This window comes from Amyelois transitella, chromosome 2 (assembly GCF_032362555.1).
Source record: "Amyelois transitella isolate CPQ chromosome 2, ilAmyTran1.1, whole genome shotgun sequence".
NCBI classification, from domain to species: Eukaryota; Metazoa; Arthropoda; class Insecta; order Lepidoptera; family Pyralidae; genus Amyelois; species Amyelois transitella.
This window is the reverse complement of record NC_083505.1, coordinates 934088-957324: the sequence shown is the minus strand read 5'-3', so window position 1 is coordinate 957324 and position 23237 is coordinate 934088. Positions and strand designations below refer to the sequence as shown.

General features: G+C 37.2%; 1 protein-coding gene across 1 annotated transcript; it reads left to right on the top strand.

Moving 5' to 3' along the window:
- The first annotated feature begins 2777 nt into the window (after positions 1 to 2777).
- LOC106136858 (lysosome-associated membrane glycoprotein 1) lies at positions 2778 to 22382 on the top strand. The gene is made up of 6 exons (XM_013337518.2): positions 2778 to 2980; positions 3182 to 3670; positions 14427 to 14648; positions 15848 to 16033; positions 19333 to 19476; positions 19989 to 22382. Exons 1-5 carry the CDS (start codon positions 2923 to 2925, stop codon positions 19470 to 19472), a joined length of 1095 nt encoding a protein of 364 aa, XP_013192972.1. The 5' UTR covers positions 2778 to 2922; the 3' UTR covers positions 19473 to 19476; positions 19989 to 22382.
- Positions 22383 to 23237: the final 855 nt, after the last annotated feature.

Here is a 23237-nt window from a genome sequence, read left to right as displayed (position 1 = left end):
ATTCCTTAATTAAAGTATCTTACTGTTAATACTTTATTTGCCAGCGTATATCTATACTAATATTATAAAGTTTAGAGTTTGTTTGTTTGTTTGTTTGTTTGAACGCGCTTATCTCAGGAACTACTGGTACAAATTGAAAAATTATTTTTGTGTTGAATAGACCATTTATCGAGGAAGGCTTTAGGCTATATAACATCACGCTGCAACTATGAGGAACAAAGAAATAATGGAAAATATAAAAAAAAAAACGGGGTAAATTATTCATGCTTGAGGGCTTCAATGATGTCCAAAATAACTATTCCACGCGGACGAAGTCGCGGGCACAGCTAGTATACCTATATAAAAGAACCTATATTTACATAAGAAAACCAATTTTTTTCTGTTTTTAATATAACTACTTATTAGGTTTTTAATTATTTTGCTCTTGGCCAACGCCCTCTTCTGTTTGGTTTCCTTCCATCCAAAAGGATGACTGGAAGAGAGTTTTTTAGTGATAAGTCCGCTTTTGTACTTACGGTGTGTGTTAATTTTTAACCGCCTTCAAAAAAAGGTAAGTATGTATGTTTGTCCGCAATTATCTCAGTTTTCATACATACATATAGTCACGTCTATATCCCTTACGGGGTAGACAGAGCCAACTGTCCCGAAAAGACTGAATAGCCACGTTCAGCTGCTCGGCTTAATGATGGTATTAAGATCCAAATAGTGACAGATTGCTAGTCCATCGCCTAAAAAAAGGATTGCAATTTTATAAGCCTATCCCTTAGTCGCCTTTTACGACATCCATGGGAAAGAGATGGAGTGGTCCTATTCTTTTTTGTATTGGTGTCGGGAACAACACGGCACTCAGTTTTCAGGAAAGTGTTTTTTACACTTAGTAGAAGGTTTTAGTAATTTTACCGACTCCGAAAAAAGAGGATATCGATTGGAAGCGGTTCTCTTTTTACAAAAGTTATTGTGTTATGTTGGTTTCTTACTTATGGTGCAATGAAGCGTTTTATCTATCTATCTATCTATAAGTCGGTTTTGAAAAGCTTGTTAAATATACTTTGGATAAAGAACCCAATGCGTTCTTCTATTTCTAGAAATATGTAGTTGCGAAAAATGAAAAGATTTACCTACTTTTTGTTTGTGGAAAGAATTAAACATACTGTTTTTATGTTAAATTCTTCACACTTATCTGAGGCATTCTTGTCTCACTGTTAGGATAGTAGGTATTTTGGATGAATAGGACGTGATATTTTTTTTTTGGAAATAGATATTTCCAAAAAAAAAAAAAAATATATATGTATATTTTTAAATAACCAACTATTAAATAAACAATACTAGACGTATATTTCAGGATTGACTGATTCATGAAGCATTTATTTTTACCTATTTAAACATACAATTGTTAGCAATAAGTCTAACTTAGTACTTAATAACTGTACCTAACTAGATTAGTAGATTTCATTGTTGTATTTGTGAACATAGTTTATAAGATACCTAATGAAGATTCCTCGTTCCAATAAAATGTCTTGCGCTTTTAATGTTTGTTATTCGTTTTATTTACTTTGGCCCGAAACTCCGCTCGCGTTTAACTAAAATTCCCGACTTTCTGTTCCCGTAGAAATTACCAAAACAGTACCCAGTCTGTCAGTATGAATTATTATTTGCACTAAGTTTTAATAAAATCGGTTCAGCACACACAGAGTAGGTACTTTATGTTCAGTAGGTCGAATGTGAAGAGGTAACAAACAGACAATCTTACTTTCTCCTCATGTATAAATCAAAGATGGAAGGTACAACGGGAAATTTAGTTTGTTTGTGCACCTGCTCAGTTGGGTTGGGATGGAATCAATCTATGTATTGGTAGATCCTTAAAGGAAAGGCTACTAACATACATACATATATACCTAGTGACGTCTTATCCCCTTGCGGGGTAGACAGAGCCAACAGTCTTGAAAAGACTGATTGTAACTGAAGGTAACGTTCAGCTTATTGGTTTGATGATAGAATTGAGATTCAAAGAGTGACAGGTTCTCTTCTTTTAGGCCCATCGCCTAAAAGAAGAATCTCAAATTTATAAGCCTATCCCTTAGTCGCCTTTTACAACATCGACCACATTCTTTTTTTATTGCCGGTTTTATATTTTTGTTTGTACCTATATTGTTGTTTGGTTATATTTTTGGTGCCGCGTGTCCTTAAGTCGCCTCGTAAAGACGCAAAATAAGTGTCGTGTAGAATTTCAAACGACAAATAAATGATGGAGCCTGCTGGAAAATTATAAGCAACTAGGTAGTCTAGCAACAATTTTGTTGCAAAAATAGCGTGAATTTGACATAGTGAAATAGTCAAAGAGAACAAAATATTCTTAGAAATTTCTTAGGTAGGTACCTAGTTATTGACTTTGATAATGTGTACATGTATGTACCTACTATAATGAGTTAATTAAGATATAAAGACATGTAATGGAAAACAACTTTATTTCCTTTTTCAAAGTGAAAAGTCACCAAGTTATTTTTACTTTGCCTGTTAAAAAAATTATTTATGCATGTAGTACTTTCATGGTTAAGGAGGATATAAACTTTTTTATTTGGAGTCTTCGTCGTTCCGCCACTAATGCACTATTGTATGGCAATATTTATGTTGTTTATTGATAACTTATTGGGCGATGCTTAAATCAAGATCTGCCAAATCGCTTATCTAATTTCAGTCCGTCTAAGAGTAGAAAATATAATATTGTACTGGCAATACTTTTCAACTCAGCTGTCAGATCAGCTGCGCGCTGTCGATTGATTTTGATTGACATTTATAATTACTCTGTGGACTGGAACTAGACGTATTCTTGGTGGCGAACTGAAAAATAATTTTATTTCCTCTTCATTGTGATTCGAGATTGTTTTAAACATTTAGAAATTTGTAGGTACAGATAACGCAGAAATGGCTAGTGTTAAGTTTTTAATGCTGTTAGCAGTTATATGCGCCTGTAACGGACTTGGTAAGTGGTATTCTAAATTGTGTTGCAATATCAATAGTTTTTCTTTGTTGCTTTTTATCGCCACGTCAGGAAGGGGCGCAACCATTTCTCAGCATTGTGGCGTCTAATAAAAGCCACTTGCATAATAATCTTTACAACACAGCCTTGCAGCCATTTCAAGAAAATTCTGGATTTTATTAAATATACCCACATTTTGTATAGGTCATGGCGGCTGGATTACGACGCCGGAGCCGGTTACGATTGATGTGCCTAAGCGTTCTCAGGCGTCGGTGACCCCAGTAAATGAGGAGCTCCCCGTGCCAAAAGTTGTGGCGGTAGATTCCGATCCTACTCTCGAGAAGAAAACAACTACCCCTCAAACGACTACAAGTTCTACTACGACTGCACCTCCTAGCCCCAGTCCAGACCCCACACCGGCCCCGACTACCACCACGCCTGCCCCGACAACCACCACACCTGTCCCGCCGACCACCACACCTGTCCCGCCGACCACCACACCTGTTCCCACCACTAAACCAACCCCTGCTCCTACAACCCCCCCTACTCCTACGCCAAAGCCTTCACCACCAGGCCCAGTGCCACCTCCAGACCAGGGCATGTGGTCTTACACAGACAACAACAACGTTACTTGTGTTGTGGTCCAGTTTGCCGCTCAACTCAACATCTCGTACTTCACAGATAGCAACAATAGTAAGTGTTTATTTTATATTTTATCTTTGTTTTGCACATTTCATTTTACATTGATAGGTTTATTAGCTATACTAGGATTTCAGTCTTATTAGAATTTAGGCACAAATTTTGGAGATGAGATTTGAAGTAAGTACCTAATAAGAAAGTATTGCGTTTGAGATATATAGTTTTCCAGTCTTCTGACCTCGTGTCTCAGGTCACGGTCACAAGTCTATTGTGAGACTCCAGTCTGCTAACTGTGTTTGTGCAGATAGATCTGACAATTGGGAATGAAGTAAATTATTGCTTTTACCATCTCTATTCCATCATTAAGCCATGCAGCTGAACGTTGCCTATCAGTCTATAGATGTAATTATATGTATGAAGTAAAATTTTATTTTTGTATAAAATAAGGAATCACTGCATTTTATCTACTCTAAGGCTAATTGTGGCTATAAAAGCTTAAAAAGATTACTGTTACTTTTAAGATTCTGTCTGATAATATGTGGCACGGTGCTAATATGATAGTATGCTAACTTTTGAATAACAACATCACTGGTTCTTTCCCCTGTCATAATGATTTAACTATGAACCCTTGGTTTGAATGATAATAAGGCTAGACTACACTTATTCACTATCACTACATAGTATAAAGCAAAGTTGCTTTCCATGTTTATCTGTATGTATGTTTTCTTAGATCTTTTAAACTACACAACGGATTTTGATTCAGTATTTTTAATAGATAGAGTGATTTAAGAATAAATTATTATATGTATAATTGTATACATATATAATTGCTACCTGTGTGAAGCCGGGGCAAGTCTATAGTCCTATAATAAAGTTCCCTTATTTTCTCTGTTTTTATGGTGCTAACCTTGAAGAGTTTTGAAAGGATTTGGTTCATGTTTGAAATAGAAATAATGGAAAGAGGATTTTCTGAGGATGGTTTATATCTATGTATGTATAATGATAACCGTGGGCAGTCATGGCTAGTTGAAATTTATAAAATGTTACAATGTGTTTAGTGTAGACACCTGTTTTTTCGGGGAATACCCCAAACATGGAATGTATGTCTGTGTTATGTTGAATCTGCATATTATCATTTTGTTCATTTATTTAACATAATATTAGTATGGATTATTACATGACAAACAACATCTTTTTCCTACTGGCTTTTTAGTCCTGGTTGCATCCTCAGTTCTGTAGAGAGGATCCCAGGGTATGCTTTTGACCTTGGATCCTGATCCTGGACTCTCCATCTGACCTCCGCCAACTTTACTGGTAAACCTCACCCGTCTTGGATCCACGGTTACACATCCAGTTTTGCAGGTTTCCTCTTGATGTTTTTCCCTCATTGATGAACAACAACATATCTAGCCTTTATGCCCATGTTCGGTGCATTGCTATTTTATAATATGTAGTAGAAGAACTAAAGGTTTATATATGTCATTATATGTTCTCACTCCCGCTCTCTCTTATCTTAGCGTGCCCCTAAATTATGGAATTGAGATTGAAATGTTGTCAGCCCCATTTCCTTTATTCACAAGAGGAATCCCAAGTTTATTAGTGTTTATCTACGTTGCCTTTTACGACGGCAAAGATTTGGAGCGGTCTTATTCTAAAGCGTCGGGAACCACACGGATGCATTCTAAGGTATATAAAATAAGAAATTTCGGCTATCCTTTATCAGGATACGAGGCTTGGCCGTTTCTACTGCCTATTAGGAAGTTGTTTTGTTTGTTCGTGATAACGATAAGCTAGTACAGTCAACCGCATATCAAGTAACCCTGCATGAAACTACGACGCGTCGTGCTAATAGAGGCGACTTTGAAGTGAACTTGTGTAGACTGTTCGCGGTGATATGCTGTGGACTCTACGCGGCCGGACAAATGTAAAATGGTTGTTTTGGAACTTGTGCACCGTTTTTTTAATGTTTCTTTTTTGAATTGTGTCGGACAGGACGTCGATATGATACATGGGAGTTTGAAAGATTTATGGTTTAAAATAATAAAGTATCATAATTGTTCAAGCGTAACGGTTAAAATTTTTTTTTTTTTAATATGAGTATATAATACTTTTCTCAGATAAGAAAAAATCTTTACTTTAATCAGGAGGAGGTTGCTCCTTTTAACCCTCTACGAAAAAAGAGGGGTGTTTTAAGTTTGACGCGTCTGTCAGTCTGTAGCATCATAGCCCACAAACGTATGAAGGTTATTAACGTGCGAGTGTTCTTAGACATGTTTCATCAAAATCGGTTGAGCCGTTTTAAAGGGTCGAAGGAAGGGCGAATGTCGGCGATTATACTCGGATGTAAGCGCATTTATAGGGAATATTGATGATTCAATCGAGAGTATTCATATCACAACCCCCGGTGCAAAAAAGTGATGTGTTATAAGTAAAATTAGTGCCGGTTTTTCTTTTTTAATTTTAATTTATTTTTTTAAGGATGTAGATGCTTTGTGATATCTCAAGTGGTCCAATCCCATTACTGTATAAACGTCAGTTTGACGTCATCATCATCATCATCATTGTTATCTGCCCCCTTCCCGGGAACATCACGGCGTCCACACGTGCATACAATTGGTTAAACGTCGTAGTGATATAACTCATGATGCGCCGACTATTTTCTGCGCTCGTAAACATTGACAAATATAGAGCTTCTGCCCAGGGCGTGAATGTTTCAATTAATAAATGTATAGAGGATGTGCCGTGTGGTTTCTGGCACCATAAGACCACTCCATTTGTATCACATGGATGTCGTAAAAGGCGACTAAGGGATGGGCTTATAATCTTGTCAGTCTTCTTTTAGACGACGGGCTAGCAACCCGTCACACTATATTAATCTCAATTCTATTATTAAGCCAGTAAGCTGAACGTGGCCTATCAGTTTTTTCAAGACTGTTGGCTCTGTATGAGCCAGGAGGAAAAATAATGTTCCATAAGTTATTTTTTTTTTTTTTGACAAATTACACTGATTGAGTTAGCCTCGAAGTAAGTTCGAAACTTGTGTTACGAGATACTAACTCAACGATACTATATTTTATAATAATAAATACTTATATAGATAAACATCCAAGACCCAGGCCAATCAGAAAAAGTTCTTTTTTCACATCATGCCCTGGCCGAGATTCGAACCCGGGACCTCTGTTGTCACAGACAAGCGTAGTACCGCTGAGCCACAGAGGCCGTCAATTTGCAAAAGGCTAGGTAATTAGCGTGATTTTCAGTTAAACACCGTTCCATACTGAACAGCCACGTTGTTCATGTTCACATTCACAGTCAGTTACATTTTGTAACTTGTCATTTGAAAAATGACATGCGATTGTATTTGTAATATTAGTGTAACGTGCTTATTCTCACGTTTGGGTACATCGTTACGTAAGAGTGATTTATCATAGATTTTTGCGATAAGACTTAACGTTTTTTAAATTTGTGATGGGCTTATTATAATAGTTCATTATTTATTTGGTGAATAGAGTTGACAAAATGTGATTACCTATTACATTTCTGAACTATACTAATAAGTAATTAAAATAAAGTAAAATTACTGAACAACTAACTAAAAAAAATATATATTATATAAGGTTAAATCCCTTTGTTACGGTTCCAACACGTTAACAAAAAATTTAAAAAAAAATATTATTTAAGTTAGAACCCTCTCGGTAGGGTTCCAATCACATAAACTAAAAAGACAAACTATAAATTAAGAACTCGCGTAAAACGAAAAATCCCGTTATTTTCATTCGTGTGAGAATTTTGGGAAATCCTCTCTAAGTGAACTACATAAGGGACCTATAAATTTGAGACCTAGCGGTTTGGTCTGGGTGTTGTCTGTCAGTCACTCAGTAAAAGAAAAGGTTTTTTTATACATACACATACATATAGTCACGTCTATATCCCTAGCGGGGTAGACAGAGCCATTAGTGTCGAAAAGAGCGAAAGCCACATTTAGCTGGATGGAATTCAGATTCAAATAGTGAAAGGTTTCTGAACCAACGACGATGAATCCCAAATATATAAGTATATCCCTTAATCGCCTTTTACGACATCCATGGGAACGGTATGGTGTGGTTCTATTGTAAATTGCCGGAAACCACACGGAACGGCAGTTTTATATATTATGCTGTTAAATTAATAAGATATTTTGTGGGTATTTATTATTTAGTATCCTTTCTGAGTGTTTTACCCATTCCAATTAACATACATCATACATACATACATATGGTCACGTCTATATCCCTTGCGGGGTAGACAGAGCCAACAGTCTTGAAAAGACCGAATGACCACGTTCAGCTATTTGGCTTAATGATAGAATTGAGGTTCAAACAGTGACAGGTTGCCAGCCTATCGCCTAGAAAAGAATCCCAAGTTTGTAAGCCTATCCCTTATTCTTTTTTGTATTAGTGCTGGGAACCAAACGGCAAAATTCAAATTTACTTATTTATGTTTTATACTTCTTCAATTTCCTAAGCTCCTCAAATTCCTTAGCTCAGTAGTGTAATGAATAACTTGCTGTTTGGAAGCGGTAGTAAACATAAGTTCGTCTTATCTTTGGGGTACATGTACTTTACTCGATAAGATTGGTACCAAATATAACTTAATTGTTATAGACGGCGTCTGTGGCGTAGCGGTAGTGCGTTTGTCTGTCACAACGGAGGTCCCGGGTTCGAATCCCGGCCAGGGTATGATGAGGAACGAACTTTCTCTGATTGACCCGGGTCTTGGATGTTTATCTATTTAAGTATTTATTTTAAAATATGGTATCGTTGAGTTAGTATCTCGTAACACATATTTCGAACTTACTTCGAGGCTTACTTAATCTGTGTGTAATTTGCCCCCCTAGGTATATATTTATTTATTGACGTAGTGAAATGTGATTGAAAAATATTATTATTTTCACATTCTCCATTATTTCTTCGCTCCCTTATTGTTGCAGCGTGATGTTAATAGCCTAAACCCATCCTCGATAAATGATCTATTCAACGCAAAAGAATAAAGCAGAAACGATTTTTCAATTCGAACCAATAGTTCCTGAGATTGGCGCGTTCAAACAAACAAACTCCTCAGTTTTATAATATGAGTATTAATAATTAAGAAACAAAATCGACTAAATTGTAATGATTTATACGCTGTAATCTTTTTCGATAAAATTAATTCACGATAAACATTCATTTGAATAGTTTATTACGTGTGCGTCGAACAAATTCACGCTGGCGATACGATCGTTATCTCATTTTGCGTTAATTTGAATCACATTCTACACAATTTTAATGTATTTTGAGTTATTTACACATCTCATGTATGCGACATTTTGTATTTAATTAGATACATTGATAACCTTGAAGTATTCTGGCAAGAATAATTTATTTATTATTTACGAACACAAAATTATATACAGGACTATTTAATACAGTAAGGTGCTACTTATTTTAATAGAAGTCTCTTCCAGTAAACCCGTGAGATGAGAGATGAATATAATGATATTGTGCCTTTCCCGACTTTACCAGAGTCAGGGTAATGTTATTCGGTTTAGGTTTGTACTTTATTTGACGGCCTCTGTGGCGCAGCGGTAGTGCGCTTGTCTGTGACACCGGAGGTCCCGAATTCGAATCACGGTCAGGGCATAATGAGGAGCGAACTTTCTCTGATTTTCCTAGGTCTTGGATGTTTAAGTTTATATTGTAAAATATATCATATGGTTAGTATCTCGTAACACAAGTCTCAAACTTACTTCGCGGCTTACTCAATCCGTGTAATCTGTCCCGTATTTACTTTATTTATTTATTTAGATAATTTGTACGTTCTGTAGTCAATTGTGATTGATCTATCTATAATCTAGGAGCGGGGGAATTTACTTTTCATTTCTACTCTCAACAGTTTGTTGGTTGGGTATAATTTTCTATGTTCGTCCGTGTACAATAAGAATGACCTTTTTAAATGATCCAAAGTTTTTATGTAACCCCCTTTAATTAGGGGTTGAATTTCGAAAAATCTTTTCTTATCTGAGCACAACTTGGGAACATAAAGCTGATATCCAAATTTCAAGTTTGTAGCTTCTATGGTTTAGGTAATCTTAATATTAAACGTATCTTGATCAAATTAAGGACGTCCTGGTAAAGGGTCAGGTCCAGAGTACCCGAAACCGCTCAAGAAGATAGTTATGAATGTGGATGTAGCGAGGGAAGTATGCAGAGATCGTGGCAGGTGGAAAGAGGTAGTCTCTGCCTACCCCTCCGGGAAAGAGGCGTGATTTTATGTATGTATGTATGGTTAAGGCTTGACGTTGATGACTCAGACACCTTTGTTCCTTTATATACAAGACTAGCTGTACCCGCGACTTCGTCCGCGTGGTATAGTTATTTTGGGCATCATTGAAGCTCTCAAGGATGAATAATTTTCCCCGTTTTTATCACATATTCCATTATTTCTTTGCTCCTTATAGTTGCAGCGTGATGTTAAGCCTAAAGCCTTCCTCGATGAATGGTCTATTCAACGCAAAAATTTTCAATTTGAACCAGTAGTTCCTGAGATTAGTGCGTTCAAACAAACAAACTCTTCAGCTTTATAATATTAGTGGTTAATTTATGAAGAGGATCCAATCAATGTCATTGTCGATCATTTATGTCAACAAACGTGTTTGACGCACCGCGAAATGGTTGTGACTCATATGTGATTCACAATTGCATTTTCTCTTTACTGTTACACTCCAAATAGCTTTTGCTTGCATTCATATTATCACGTCTATATCCCTTGCGGAGTAGACAGAGCGACTTGAAAGACTGACAGGCTTCGTTCAGCTGTCAGGCTTAATGATAGAATTGAGATTCAAATAGTGACAGGTTGCAAGACCATCGCCTAAAAGAAGAATCCCAAGTTTATAAGCCTATGCCTTAATCGCCTTTTACGATATCCAACCTCATTTCTTTTATATCGGTGCCGGGAACCACACGGCGTTCTTGCTCTTACGTAGAATTATATGTCAAGTTCTAGTGACATGTTAATATCGAAGTCAGATGAACTGCGCGCAGACCTGCCCGATCAAACTACTCCGTATGCACTTTTTGCCATTTTGAGACTTCACTAGCAACCTGTCACTATTTGGAACTCAATTCTATCTTAAAGCCAAACAGCTGAACGTGGCCTATCAGTCTTTTCAAGACTGTTGGCTCTGTCTACCCCGCAAGGGATATAGACGTGATTATATGTATGTATGTATTAATTACCGCGTAAGTCTTGTATTTTGTGTTGGGAATTTTGGGTTATTCCCTATTACTGCTCCTCAATTATGACAGGAGATTTAGTGGGCGTATACCGTGAATGACAGGAGACATTATTGTTTTGTTGAGCGATACCGGTAAATGATAATTACTCGTAACTGGTATCATAACACTGGTATAATTAAAACGTATTTATTTATAATTTTGTCTGCTGCTTAACGTGTAGTTATAGTTTTTGTTATATACAAAATCATCATAATTATTTAGTGCCCCTATTTTGTCTGTCTGTATGTACGAGCTGATCTCGGAAAGTTGTGGACGGATTTTGTTCCTGTTTGAAATGTTGTAATGATGATTTTCTGATGAAGGTTTATATTTATGAATGCTACCCGTAATACTATGCGAAGCCGGGTCGCTAGTACCTATAGGTCTTTATAATATTGTACTTAAGGAAAAGTATCATGTTTTTGTGATCCTTTTTTTAAGCGTTTGGTTAGGAATGTGTCACTGTCTCTCAGATTATTTCAATCCATTCCAACTCTTAGCCATCTATGTAAATGTGGCCTTTGAATCTTGGCTCTATTTACCCCGTAAGCTACAAAGACGTAATATGTAAGTGATGAAAAGGAAACGCGACTATTTGGTACATTATATACTAGTGTGATCCGCATTGTGCATTCAGATTTGGCGGTCATTGTGAAACGACTGTCGGGATCCCGACCTTGCAGTCACTTAGGTTGCAAATACAGACAGACGGACTAAAATATATACAAAAAATATATATATACAGCACCTTTGAGTAACTTTACTGCCACTACGTAGTATTCAGCAAAGTCGCTTGCCGTGTATGTATGTATGTATGCTTAGATCTTTAAAACAACAACGGATTTTGATGCAGTTTTTAATTAAGAGATAGTGAATCAAGAGGATTGAATACTTAGAATAGAATACATTACTTTGAATACTAAGCGATTATATTACGGTGTGGGGTAACATCGTGAGGGAACCTGCACATTCAGGCAACTGAATGTGGTAACCATGGTCGATCCAATACGGGTTAAGTTTACCTGCGAAGGTTGCAGAGGTTTAATGAGATTAGCTTCGTGTAAAAATCTGACTCACCCAATCACGGATCCAAGGTCAAAGGCATACCCCGGGCTCCTCACCAGAGTGGTGAGGGTGCAATCAGGACTAAAGCCAGGAGGAAGATGAAGAGCGACTCAGCAAAGAGGTTTATTTGTAAAAAATGGTCGCTAGTCATACAATAAATAATACATACATATATATGGCCACGTCTATATCCCTTGCGGGGTAGACAGAGCCAAGTCTTGACTGACTGAAAGACTGAATAAATAATGTAGCGAATAAACATTTACAGACGTCTTTAGAGGTAAATGGTTGTCGATTGATATCATCATTAAACATTACTGTATCTGAATAGTTTTAAAGTTTTGATTTACCATTTCTGTTCAAACTTGCCTTCTGAAAGCACTGAAAACAAACGCATTCAGATAATTCAGATCCTGTAAAATAGCAGATTACAAAATTGTAAAACATTTCTGTATCTGAATAGTTTTGAAGTTTTGATTTACCATTTTCGTTCAAATTTGTCTTACTGAAAGCACTGTAATGCTTTCAGTTTTGACAAATGCATTCAGATAATTCAGATTCAGTTAAAAAAAGCAGATAACAAAAATGTGCAGTCATACTGTTTTAAAAAGCTTTTATTTAGTTTGACTTGTTAATTGTTACTTGTACAATTTCTAGAGATGAGATTTGAAGTAAGTAGTATTGCATTTGAGATATTTAGTTTTCCAGCCTTCTGACCTCGTGTTGCGGGTCACGGTCACGAGTCTATTGTGAGACTGTAGTCCGCTAACGGTGTTCGTGCAAATAGAACAGACAATCTGTTAATTCGAAGTTTTAAGAAATGAATTATTGCTTTTACCGTCTCTATTCTATCATTAAGCCTTGCAGCTGAACGGGGACTCTCAGTCTTTTCAAGACTGTCAGCTCTGTCTACCACTCAAGGCTATTTTTCTGGATATTCCCAAGGGAGCGAAGCCTCAGGCAAATGTAACTAAAAAATTGTGATCGCGTGATTAATTTCTAATGAAAATATCTAAAATTCGTTTTTCCCCTACTTATTATATACATACATATGTACATATAATATTATAAAGCTGAAGAGTTTGTTTGTTTGAACGCGCTAATCTCAGGTACTACTGGTTCGAATTAAAAAAGTCTTTTTGCGTTAAATAGACCATTTATCGAGGAAGGCTTTAGGCTATATTACATCACGCTGCAACTATTAGGAGCGCAGAAATAATGGAAAATGTGAAAAAAAAACGGGGAAAATTATTTAACCTTGAGGGCTTTAATGATGCCCAAAATAACTATTCCACGCTGACGGAGTCGCGGGCACAGCTAGTATGTACATATAATCACGTCTATATTCCTCACGGGGTAGACAGAGCCAACAGTCTTGAAAAGACTGATATTTATTATTTATTTGTTTATTTACGTGACCGTTCAAAACAGATATTGTGAGTCATTTATAAATGTTCAAACGTGAATCGTTATCAACAGACGAGATTATTTGTTCAGTCGGCAAAATGGCGTCAAATCAAAGCGTTCCAACATAGATTGTATATTGAAAAGTTGTGGAAAATTTATATTAAAGTTAAGTACATACATATATATATATATGTAGTAGTATGTAGTCACGTCTATATCCCTTGCGGGGTAGAAAGAGCCAACAGTCTTGAAGAGATTGAATGGCCACGTTCAGCTATTTGGCTTAATGATAGAATTATAAAATAGTGACAGAAAGAATCCCAAGTTGGTAAGCCTATTCCTTAGTCGCCTTTTACGACATCCATGGGAAAGAGATGGAGCGGTCCTGTTCTTTTTGTATTTGTTCCGGGAACCACACGGCACGTATTAAACTTCAGTATTCATATTATTATCATTCTTTGCTGGAGAAGGTATTTAAGTGACCGTTGAAGGCTCTTACAGAGACAGACGTTCGCGTTAATTAATATTAAGGGTTTTTTTTTACAAAAAGTAAGGTAATCTAGGCATGCGCGTGCGCATCGACATAGGAGCTAGCTTACCCGTTACGCTGCAGTAGCGTGCACCGAGTAATACCGTTATGTTACTCAATCTTAACACTATGTATCTGCATGGCAGTCGCGTTATTTCTTCTTATATGTAAGAGCTAACTCTTATAACCTAAGTTATAGGTAATAAACTTAGTGTTAAGTAATTCATTTGACGTCAACCAATGTTGTGAAACCAAAAGATACGGCAATTATTTAGTAATAATGATATTTCCTATTGCAATGAATAACAATTTTGAATACGAATTTGAACATATACATACACATACATAAAATCACGCCTCTTTCCCGGAGGGTTAGGCAGAGTCTACCTCTTTCCACTTGCCACGATCTCTTCACACTGCACACTTCCTTCGCTTCATCCACATTCATAACGCTCTTCATGCAAGCTCGGCGATGTATATGTATGTAAATAATTTAGAATTTTTTTTTATCCAGCTATTGAGAAATACGTGATCTTCGATTTCCCGACGAACGCGAACGCCACTAACGGCAGTTGTAACGCTACTGAGCAGTGGATCGAGTTGAGCTGGCCCTCCAAGAACGAGAGCTCGTACTCGAATACCCTTACCCTGGTCTTCGCAGCCAACGAGACCACCAAGACTTACGAGATGAAGGGTGTCAACATCACTTTGAACCCTGACATGCTGGTGAATGCTTGTGAGTAGTTCCAATTCTTTATATATCTATCATTTTTTTCACATCATCACCTACAAATTAGGACTTTAAGCTTAATTTGGAAATGCTGTGTCACCTATAATTTGGTTGCATGCTAGTACACTAAATGTAATGTTTATTGTAAATGTTTGTCATGTAACCTGTTGGTGTACCTAAATAAATAAATAAATTTTGGTTGGTTGTGCCGTGTGGTTCCCGGCTTTTAATTTCGGATAGAACCACTCTAATTATTACCTCATCCAGTGCAGTTTTTACCATCATCTTCTTCCACCTGGCTTTAGTGCCGGTTGCATCATCACCACTCTGCAGAGGAGCCCGGGGTAAGCCCTTGACCATGGATCCTGGATTGGGTGAGTCAGGTTTTTATTTTACACGAAGCGACTCCCGGCTGACCTCCGCAACCTTTGCAGGGGAACCTAACCCGTATTGGATCGATCATGGTTACATATCCAGTGCTGACAAATTACTCATGGTTCTTTAGTGTCATACATACATACATACATACATATAGTCACGTCTATCTCCCTTGCGGGGTAGACAGAGCCAACAGTTTTGAAAAGACTTAATGGCCACGTTTAGCTATTTAATGTCATTGGCATCTTTAATCCCTGGTCGTGATCCTAGTTCTCCTCACAGCTTATTTATTCATTTTAGCTTCAATCAATCATTGTGCCGTGTGGTTCCCGGCACCAATACAAAAAAAAATAGGATCACTCCATCTCTTTCCCATGGATGTCGTAAAAGGCGACTAAGGGATAGGCTTACAAACTTGGGATTCGTCTTTTAGGCGATGGGCCAGCAACCTGTCACTATTTGAATCTCAATTCTATCATTAAGCCAAATAGCTGAACGTGGCCTTTCAGTCGTTTTCAAGACCGTTGGCTCTGTCTACCCTGATATAGATCCTACTACTATTATAAAGGCGAAAGTTTGTATGGATGTATGGATGTTTGTTACTCTTTCACGCAAAAACTACTGAACCGATTACCATGAAATTTGGTATGTAGGTAGCTGAAGACCCAGAATAACACATAGGCTACTTTTTATCCCAGAGTTCCCGCGGGATTGATAGGGTTTCCATGCGGACGAAGTCGCGGGCGGCCTCTAGTATGATCATATGTATGTATGTATGTTCAATCCACCGATGCAATTATTAATCACGATGTCTTTTTTTTCTTCAGCTGTTACCGGTGACATCTCCCTTTGGCACGGCAAGGGTTGGGAGACGCCCATAGCATCGTCATACCGCTGCATGCAGGCCACATACCTCAAGCTCACCAGCAACACTAACGTCGCGGGGATAGTGACCGTCACCAGGTTGCAGGAGGAGGCCTTCAGGAAGACCAGCTCCAGGGGTTTCAGCGCCGGTCAGTTGTTCACCAGCTCCCTTGTATTATTTAAATTTGGAGGTTCAGTGTTAAATTTAGGGTAGGGTTAGGTAGGGTTCAATGCCGTGTGGTTCTTGGCATTAAAAGAGAAAAGGATCACTCCATATCTTACCCTTGGATGTCGTATAAGGTGATTAAGGGATGTGCTTAAAAACTTGGGATTCGTCTTTTAGTCGATGGGCTAGCAACCTGTCGTAAAGAATAGGACCACTTCTTTCCCTTGGATTTCGTAAAAGGCGACTAACGGATGTGCTTGCCGGCCACATACCTCAAGCTGACCAGCAACACGAACGTCGCGGGGATAGTGACCGTCACCAGGTTGCAGGAGGAGGCCTTCAGGAAGACCAGCTCCAGGGGTTTCAGCGCCGGTCAGTTGTTCACCAGCTCCCTTGTTAATTTGGAGGTTCAGTGCCGTGTGGTTCCCGGCACTTAAAGAGAAAAGGATCACTCCGTCTCTTACCCTTGGATGTCGTATAAGGCGATTAAGGGATGTGCTTAAAAACTTGGGTCTTTAAGTCGATGGGCTAGCAACCTGTCGTAAAGAATAGGACCACTTCTTTCCCTTGGATTTCGTAAAAGGCGACTAACGGATGTGCTTGCCGGCCACATACCTCAAGCTGACCAGCAACACGAACGTCGCGGGGATAGTGACAGTCACCAGGTTGCAGGAGGAGGCCTTCAGGAAGACCAGCTCCAGGGGTTTCAGCGCCGGTCAGTTGTTCACCAGCTCCCTTGTTTTATTTAAATTTGGAGGTTCAGTGCCGTGTGGTTCTTGGCACTAAAAGAGGAAAGGATCACTCCATATCTTACCCTTGGATGTCGTATAAGGCGACTAACGGATGTGCTTGCCGGCCACATACCTCAAGCTGACCAGCAACACGAACGTCGCGGGGATAGTGACCGTCACCAGGTTGCAGGAGGAGGCCTTCAGGAAGACCAGCTCCAGGGGTTTCAGCGCCGGTCAGTTGTTCACCAGCTCCCTTGTTTTATTTAAATTTGGAGGTTCAGTGCCGTGTGGTTCTTGGCACTAAAAGAGGAAAGGATCACTCCGTCTCTTACCCTTGGATGTCGTATAAGGTGATTATGTGCTTAAAAACTTGGGTCTTTTAGTCGATGGGCTAGCAACCTGTCGTAAAGAACAGGACCACTTCTTTCCCTTGGATTTCGTAAAAGGCGACTAAGGGATGTGCTTAAAAAACTTGGGATTCGTCTTTTAGTAGATGGGCTAGCAACCTGTCATTATTTGAATCTCAATTCTATCAGTAAGCCAAAAAGCTGAACGTGGCCTATCAGTTTTCAAGACTGTTGGCTCTGTCTGCCCCGCAAGGATATAGACTTAGTTATATGTATGTATGTAGGTGGGTTAAGCTGTAGGGCTTAACAATAATAAATTTATTTTCAAATGGCGACAGGTTGCTAGCCCATCTCCTAAAAAAAAACAAAGTATAAAAACTTAAGACCAATGTATAAAAACTTGATTGATTTTTACAAGCAGCTGGGACACACTACAATGTTTCTTCTTCCCTGAAATACCAGCATTAAAACATAGCGCAGTATAATTACGATGAACGAGCACACGCGATAACAATAATAAATTAGCAATGAGCGATACAATAGTGTTGTTGATGGGTTATCGATTAAACGTAGTGGACGCAAGTCTGACCAGCTTCCGATTGCTGTGACAGGACCTTTTTGTTTGTGTAGTACATACACGGAATGCTTGTTTAAAGTTTATATAGTACCTACCTGGAATGCTTGTTTAAAGTTTTTATCGGTTTTGGAATAAAAAAAAAATACCGGCCCGTGTAACATGTCAACGCTGGACTTATACCATATTGATGATTTTCTGGCATTCTCACGGGAAGTATACGTACGTCGATATAGTGCATGCATATAGTCACGTCTATATCCCTTACAGGGTAGACAGAATCAACCGTCTTGAAATACTGAAAGGCCGCATTCAGCTAGAATAGAATAGAATAGATTTATTTTCAAAATTGGATACAAGGTATCACTTATTGACGTCACATAACTTAAATCTAATTATAACTACTGTTTGCTGTTTGGCTTAATGATAGAATTGAGATTCAAATAGTGACAGGTTGCTATCCCATCGCCTATATGAAGAATACCAAGTTTATAAGCGTATCACTGTAGCGGGAGCGATGATTAGGCTCGACCGCCACCAAAGAAAAGGTCTTCCGCCAGGCTGGTGTGATGCCTGGGGAACCGCGGAATCCGACGATGTTGTGTAGGAGGTTGTATTTATTACGCTCCAATCCATGAAATCTTCGTAATCGCGATTTAGATTCTACGATGTAGATCTTCAGCTTGTTACCGCTTCTTCTGCACTGACGCCTTGGAAGCGGCAGTAAACTTAGTTTTAAGTAATTTATTTGACGTCAACCAATGATGTTAAACCATACGTTTTGACAATTATTAAGCGACATGAAGTATCCTGTAATAATGAATAAAAATTTTGAATTTGAATTTGATGCTATTGGCCGAGCGCGTCAATTTCTTCGCAATGATTCAGTTGTGTGATTTTCTGTTGTGACGTGTGGCGTATAGATGTCACCACAACCCTTGGTCGCCTTTAACGGCATCCACGGGAAAGAGATGGAGTGATCCAATTCTATTTTTATATTTGTCCCGGGAAGCACACGGCACAAATTAAAAAAAAAGAATGGTAGGGTACGAAACTTTAGAATGAATAAATTAATAAGATATGAAATATATTTTTATGAAATATTTATACCGGGTGACTTTTAATTCAACTGCACAAATTTAACTGTTTAGTGTACTCATCTAAATTATATTTAAAAACGTTAAAAGAAAATTATCGGTTCCTATTTCAGAAAGTACGAAAAAAATAAAATATCAAAATCCACGATCCTAAATACGTCATATCACCCCGCGACAAATACCAAAAGCGACGCGTAAGATTCAGAGGTCAACTACACAATTAATTCAGCTGAGCGATCTCGACAACTCTGTACTTTACTTGATCTTGATACTAGAAAAATAATTTATTTTTCAGACGATTTATTTATATTATGTTTAGTTTTAATTTGTTTTTGTAGTATTGGTCTTTAATAAAACGTGTGACGTAGTTTTTGTGGGTTTTTTTAAATGTGAAAATGATGACGTTTAATTTTAATAAAAATAGGCTCAAACAGCTCAGAAGTATGGGTATAGTCTATGTTTAAAAGGATGCAGTTGTTTTAAATGTCACCCTGTATTAATTTAATTTATATATGTTTTTTTTATTATTCCAGCCCGCGACTGCGCCGGCGACGTGCCCGACGCGGTGCCGATCGCCGTGGGCTGCGCGCTCGGCGGGCTGGTGGTGGTGGTGCTGGTGGCCTACCTGCTGGCGCGGCGCCGCTCCGCCGTGCGGGGCTACCTGTCCATGTAGACTGGTGAGGTTTCCTCGTACATACATACCACACATACATACATACATAAAATCACGCCTCTTTCCCGGAGGGGTACGTAGAAACTACCTCTTTGCACTTTGCCACGATCTCTGCATACTTCCTTCGCTTCATCCACATTCATAACTCTCTTCATACAAGCTCGGCGGTTTCGGGTACTTTTGACCTGATCCTTTACCAGGAAATACATAAATACATACATACCATACATACATACATTCATACATACATACATATAGTCACGTCTATATCCCTTGCGGGCTAGACAGGGCCAACAGTCTTGAAAAGACTGACACGTTCCTGGCCACGTTCAGCTTTTTAGCTCGATGATAGAATTGAGATTCAAATAGTGACAGGTTGCTGGCCCATCGTCTAAAAGAAGAATCCCAAGTTTAGAAGCCTATCCCTTAGTGGCCTTTTACAACATCCAATGGGAAAGAGACGGGCCAGTAGTTGAGTAGTATTAATCATTAACAATTCTCTCTCTCTTTTCTTAGATCACCACAGCTGAGCCAGCGAGGGAAGTCAGTGAGAAGTACTAGCTAGAAATCCACTTCATCGCATTTACTGTTAATTTGCGAGACGCGATACATTTGATGTTTGCTCAATTCTATGTCAAACGCTCGTCAATTGGACCTATTTAAAGTATTAGGGTTATAGATACCTGCATATTTGGTGACTATAGCAGGAGGCTTATTCTGTAACTAGATACCTTATTCAAGAACGTTGACAATTCATGTTTTATCTCCCGTCCCTTTCTATCGCAATGGTTTATTTTAAAGTTAGAAAGAGATAGGAGATGCCTTGTCAAACGTACGTGAATCGACCCTAAGGAGACGTTTAGTATTTTTTTTAAACCCTGTTTAATATAGTTATCAAGTGCAGCGATTTCTTTGAAGTTACGTTTTGCTATGATTCTTTGACTTAATAAGAATCGTTTGTACCGAAGTAATTATATAAGTTAAAAAACAGTAATGCGAGCTTTAGGCAAAATTTGGGAGGTAATTTTGATTTTTTTTTTCTGAAGAAAATACATAGTCTGTGGAGGAGGAAAAATAATTTAAAAATAAATGTTTTGTTTTTTTTTTTTATCGTGTAGTGAATTTATAATTTTTTTTTGTGAATAAAACGCCGGTTCACTGTGAATGTTACTTTTTACTGTATTTTGTTTTAGATGTTCTTCTTAAATTTAAGAAATCTACCTCCCAAATATAAAAAACGAAATAATAATATTTTTTTTAAATTTTTTCTAAAATAAGAAAATTTTTTGACATTTAAAATTTAAAACTGAATTAACATCCAGATTAAAGAACTTAGTTCGTGTAAAGAACAAATTGTTTATAAATTCGAGCAATGCAAAGCTGAGCGTGTTAGCTGATTCTTCGTATAATTTACGTTTTCATCTAAGCCATAATAAATAGTGATAATTTGATTTTGTACTTGGAAAAAAAAAATAATATAATTATAACCTATATTGAATTATTATGATTAAAAAAAATAACATGAGGATAATTTTATCGGTGCATTAAAAAATATTGCGAAATAAACACGCGGTTTATTTTGTAAAAATTAGTCCGCCGCGTTTGTGTCGCAATTTTTTTTTTCTGTAACACATTTGCCGAATTTACGCTCTCCCACGTTTGGTTTTATAATGTTTTGAAATAATAAATATTTAATTTTTTGTTAAGACATACTACTATACATACATATATATACATAACCATGACTTAATTTTGCCTATTGCAGTACGGGGTTATTTTTTTAAATATGGGCCATTTTTTTAACGTAATGCTCGGTACACATTATTAACTTGAAAACATTTTTAAAAATGTACATTTAATTAAGATCTTGAGAAGAAAATTCAAGATATTTTGCAATTTTTTTTTATTTTTTTTTATTTCGTAAAGTCCCTATTTGGCCCCTCTTCTTTGAAATAACATTGTACGGCAATAGCTTCGCGTAATTTCGATAAATGTCGCCCTCAGTAACAATTATTATATGTATCCTTTATATAATACAGTGATTTATTTTATCCAAAGATTTATTCCCATTGCTTCAGTTATACGCCAGTATAACGAGTATGTTAATCTCATCACACATCTACTTATGTAGGAATTAAAATTCCACAGTCCGTAATAGTTTATATGAAAATCTAGAAGTAGATAGTAATATAAAGCAGTGTCTTTCTTTATTAGAAAGTGTTCGAAATGTATTCTTTAAGTGTACAAGTGTACTGGTCAACTTCATTGCTGCTCCGTGGTCCGACGCGAAATATGCTATTAAATAAGTCTAGGATTTACATTTTTTCATCTCCGTTTTATCGATGTACGTCGACTCTGCCTTGTCTATGGTAACCCTAAGAGCAATCTATGTGCAAAATAAAGATAATGTTAAAAATGGAGTAAATTTGTGTTAGTTTTGTCTGTTAGATGTAAATACGATTAAATCGATACTAAGTCCATTGCAATTAATAAAACTGAAGAGTTGTAATTTTAATTTATTAATAATTATTTCTATAAAAATAACTTTAAAAAAATAATTGTTTTCTTTTCATCAATGTAAATCTGACTTAAGTGCATATTTAGCGTCAAAGTTGCCAACACTTCCAGATGTTAAGGTTTAAAATTTTAACTGGCAACTTCGTTTCGCGACATTAAGTAGTTAGGACGTTATGTAGTCAAAAATAGGCAATGAATGTTCCAGTTATTTTCATTGGATGGTAGCGGGGAGTATTAGAAGTCCTAACTTAAGGCCCAGTGTGCTTGAAAAGGTACACAAGTTTTATATTTTAACCAGTCTTCGATGTCCAAATTTTGAACCTTCTCAGACACACAGGGAGGTTCGTGATGGAAGGAATGTAATTAAAAAAAATAAATGTTTTTTATTGCCAATAGACTTTTATTTCCGTAAAAAGCGATTACAATAAATACTAGTAATTAAGTATATACAGTTTATTTACAAGATTGATGTCGACTTGCAGGCGAAACTACTTTTTGAGGGAAGAAGCTGTTTATATTTTTGAAAAATACAATCGTTGAGTTGATTTTAGACCTTTATTGAATACACATAAAGTTGAAATATGACTGTAGGAGTCGATCGTGGAAGAGAGTATTGCAATTATTTACCAAGTAATGACAGTCGCCTGAAGATAATAAGCCCCTGTTCACACAAAACCCCTAGGGGATGAAGTTAAGTTGCATGTTCAGTTTTTTCGTAATCGAAAACTTTCAATATTTTTCCTACATACAAGTCGAACATCCATTTACAAAATTAAAAACTACTGAACACTGCTATGTAATAAATTATTTGTGATAGCAACAAAACGCTTCGTAACTATTAAAGCTGCTCCCTAACAATGTTTTAAGAGTATGTACAAAAACCAGACTCGCGCTACATGTCATTATATAAGAGTATGACCTAGTGACTACACGGCGTTCGCAAGTCTATAAACATAGTATGTATAACATATTATTTTTCAACCTGTTATCGTGTGGGTAATTATTGTCACATCTTTATCCCTGACAGAGCCAACATTCGAACAGACTGAAAGGCCACGTTCAGCTGTATAGAATTGTGTTCAGATGTGAATATATTTTTATTTAAGTAATTTCCATACAGCATTTGAAATTTGTGACTATTGGCTCTGTCTTCCCCGTAAGAGATAGTGAAAAATGTTAAATTTTGACGTTATGAACACATATTATCATTTAGATGCTCAGTTTTTATAAAAAATGAAAACTTTGATA

Coding starts and splice junctions, on each gene's coding strand:
- LOC106136858 (XM_013337518.2), top strand. CDS start 2,923: ATGGCTAGTGTTAAGTTTTTAATGCTGTTAGCAGTTATATGCGCCTGT. Junction 2,981..3,181: donor ATGCGCCTGTAACGGACTTG/GTAAGTGGTATT, acceptor CATTTTGTATAG/GTCATGGCGGCTGGATTACG. Junction 3,671..14,426: donor CTTCACAGATAGCAACAATA/GTAAGTGTTTAT, acceptor TTTTTTATCCAG/CTATTGAGAAATACGTGATC.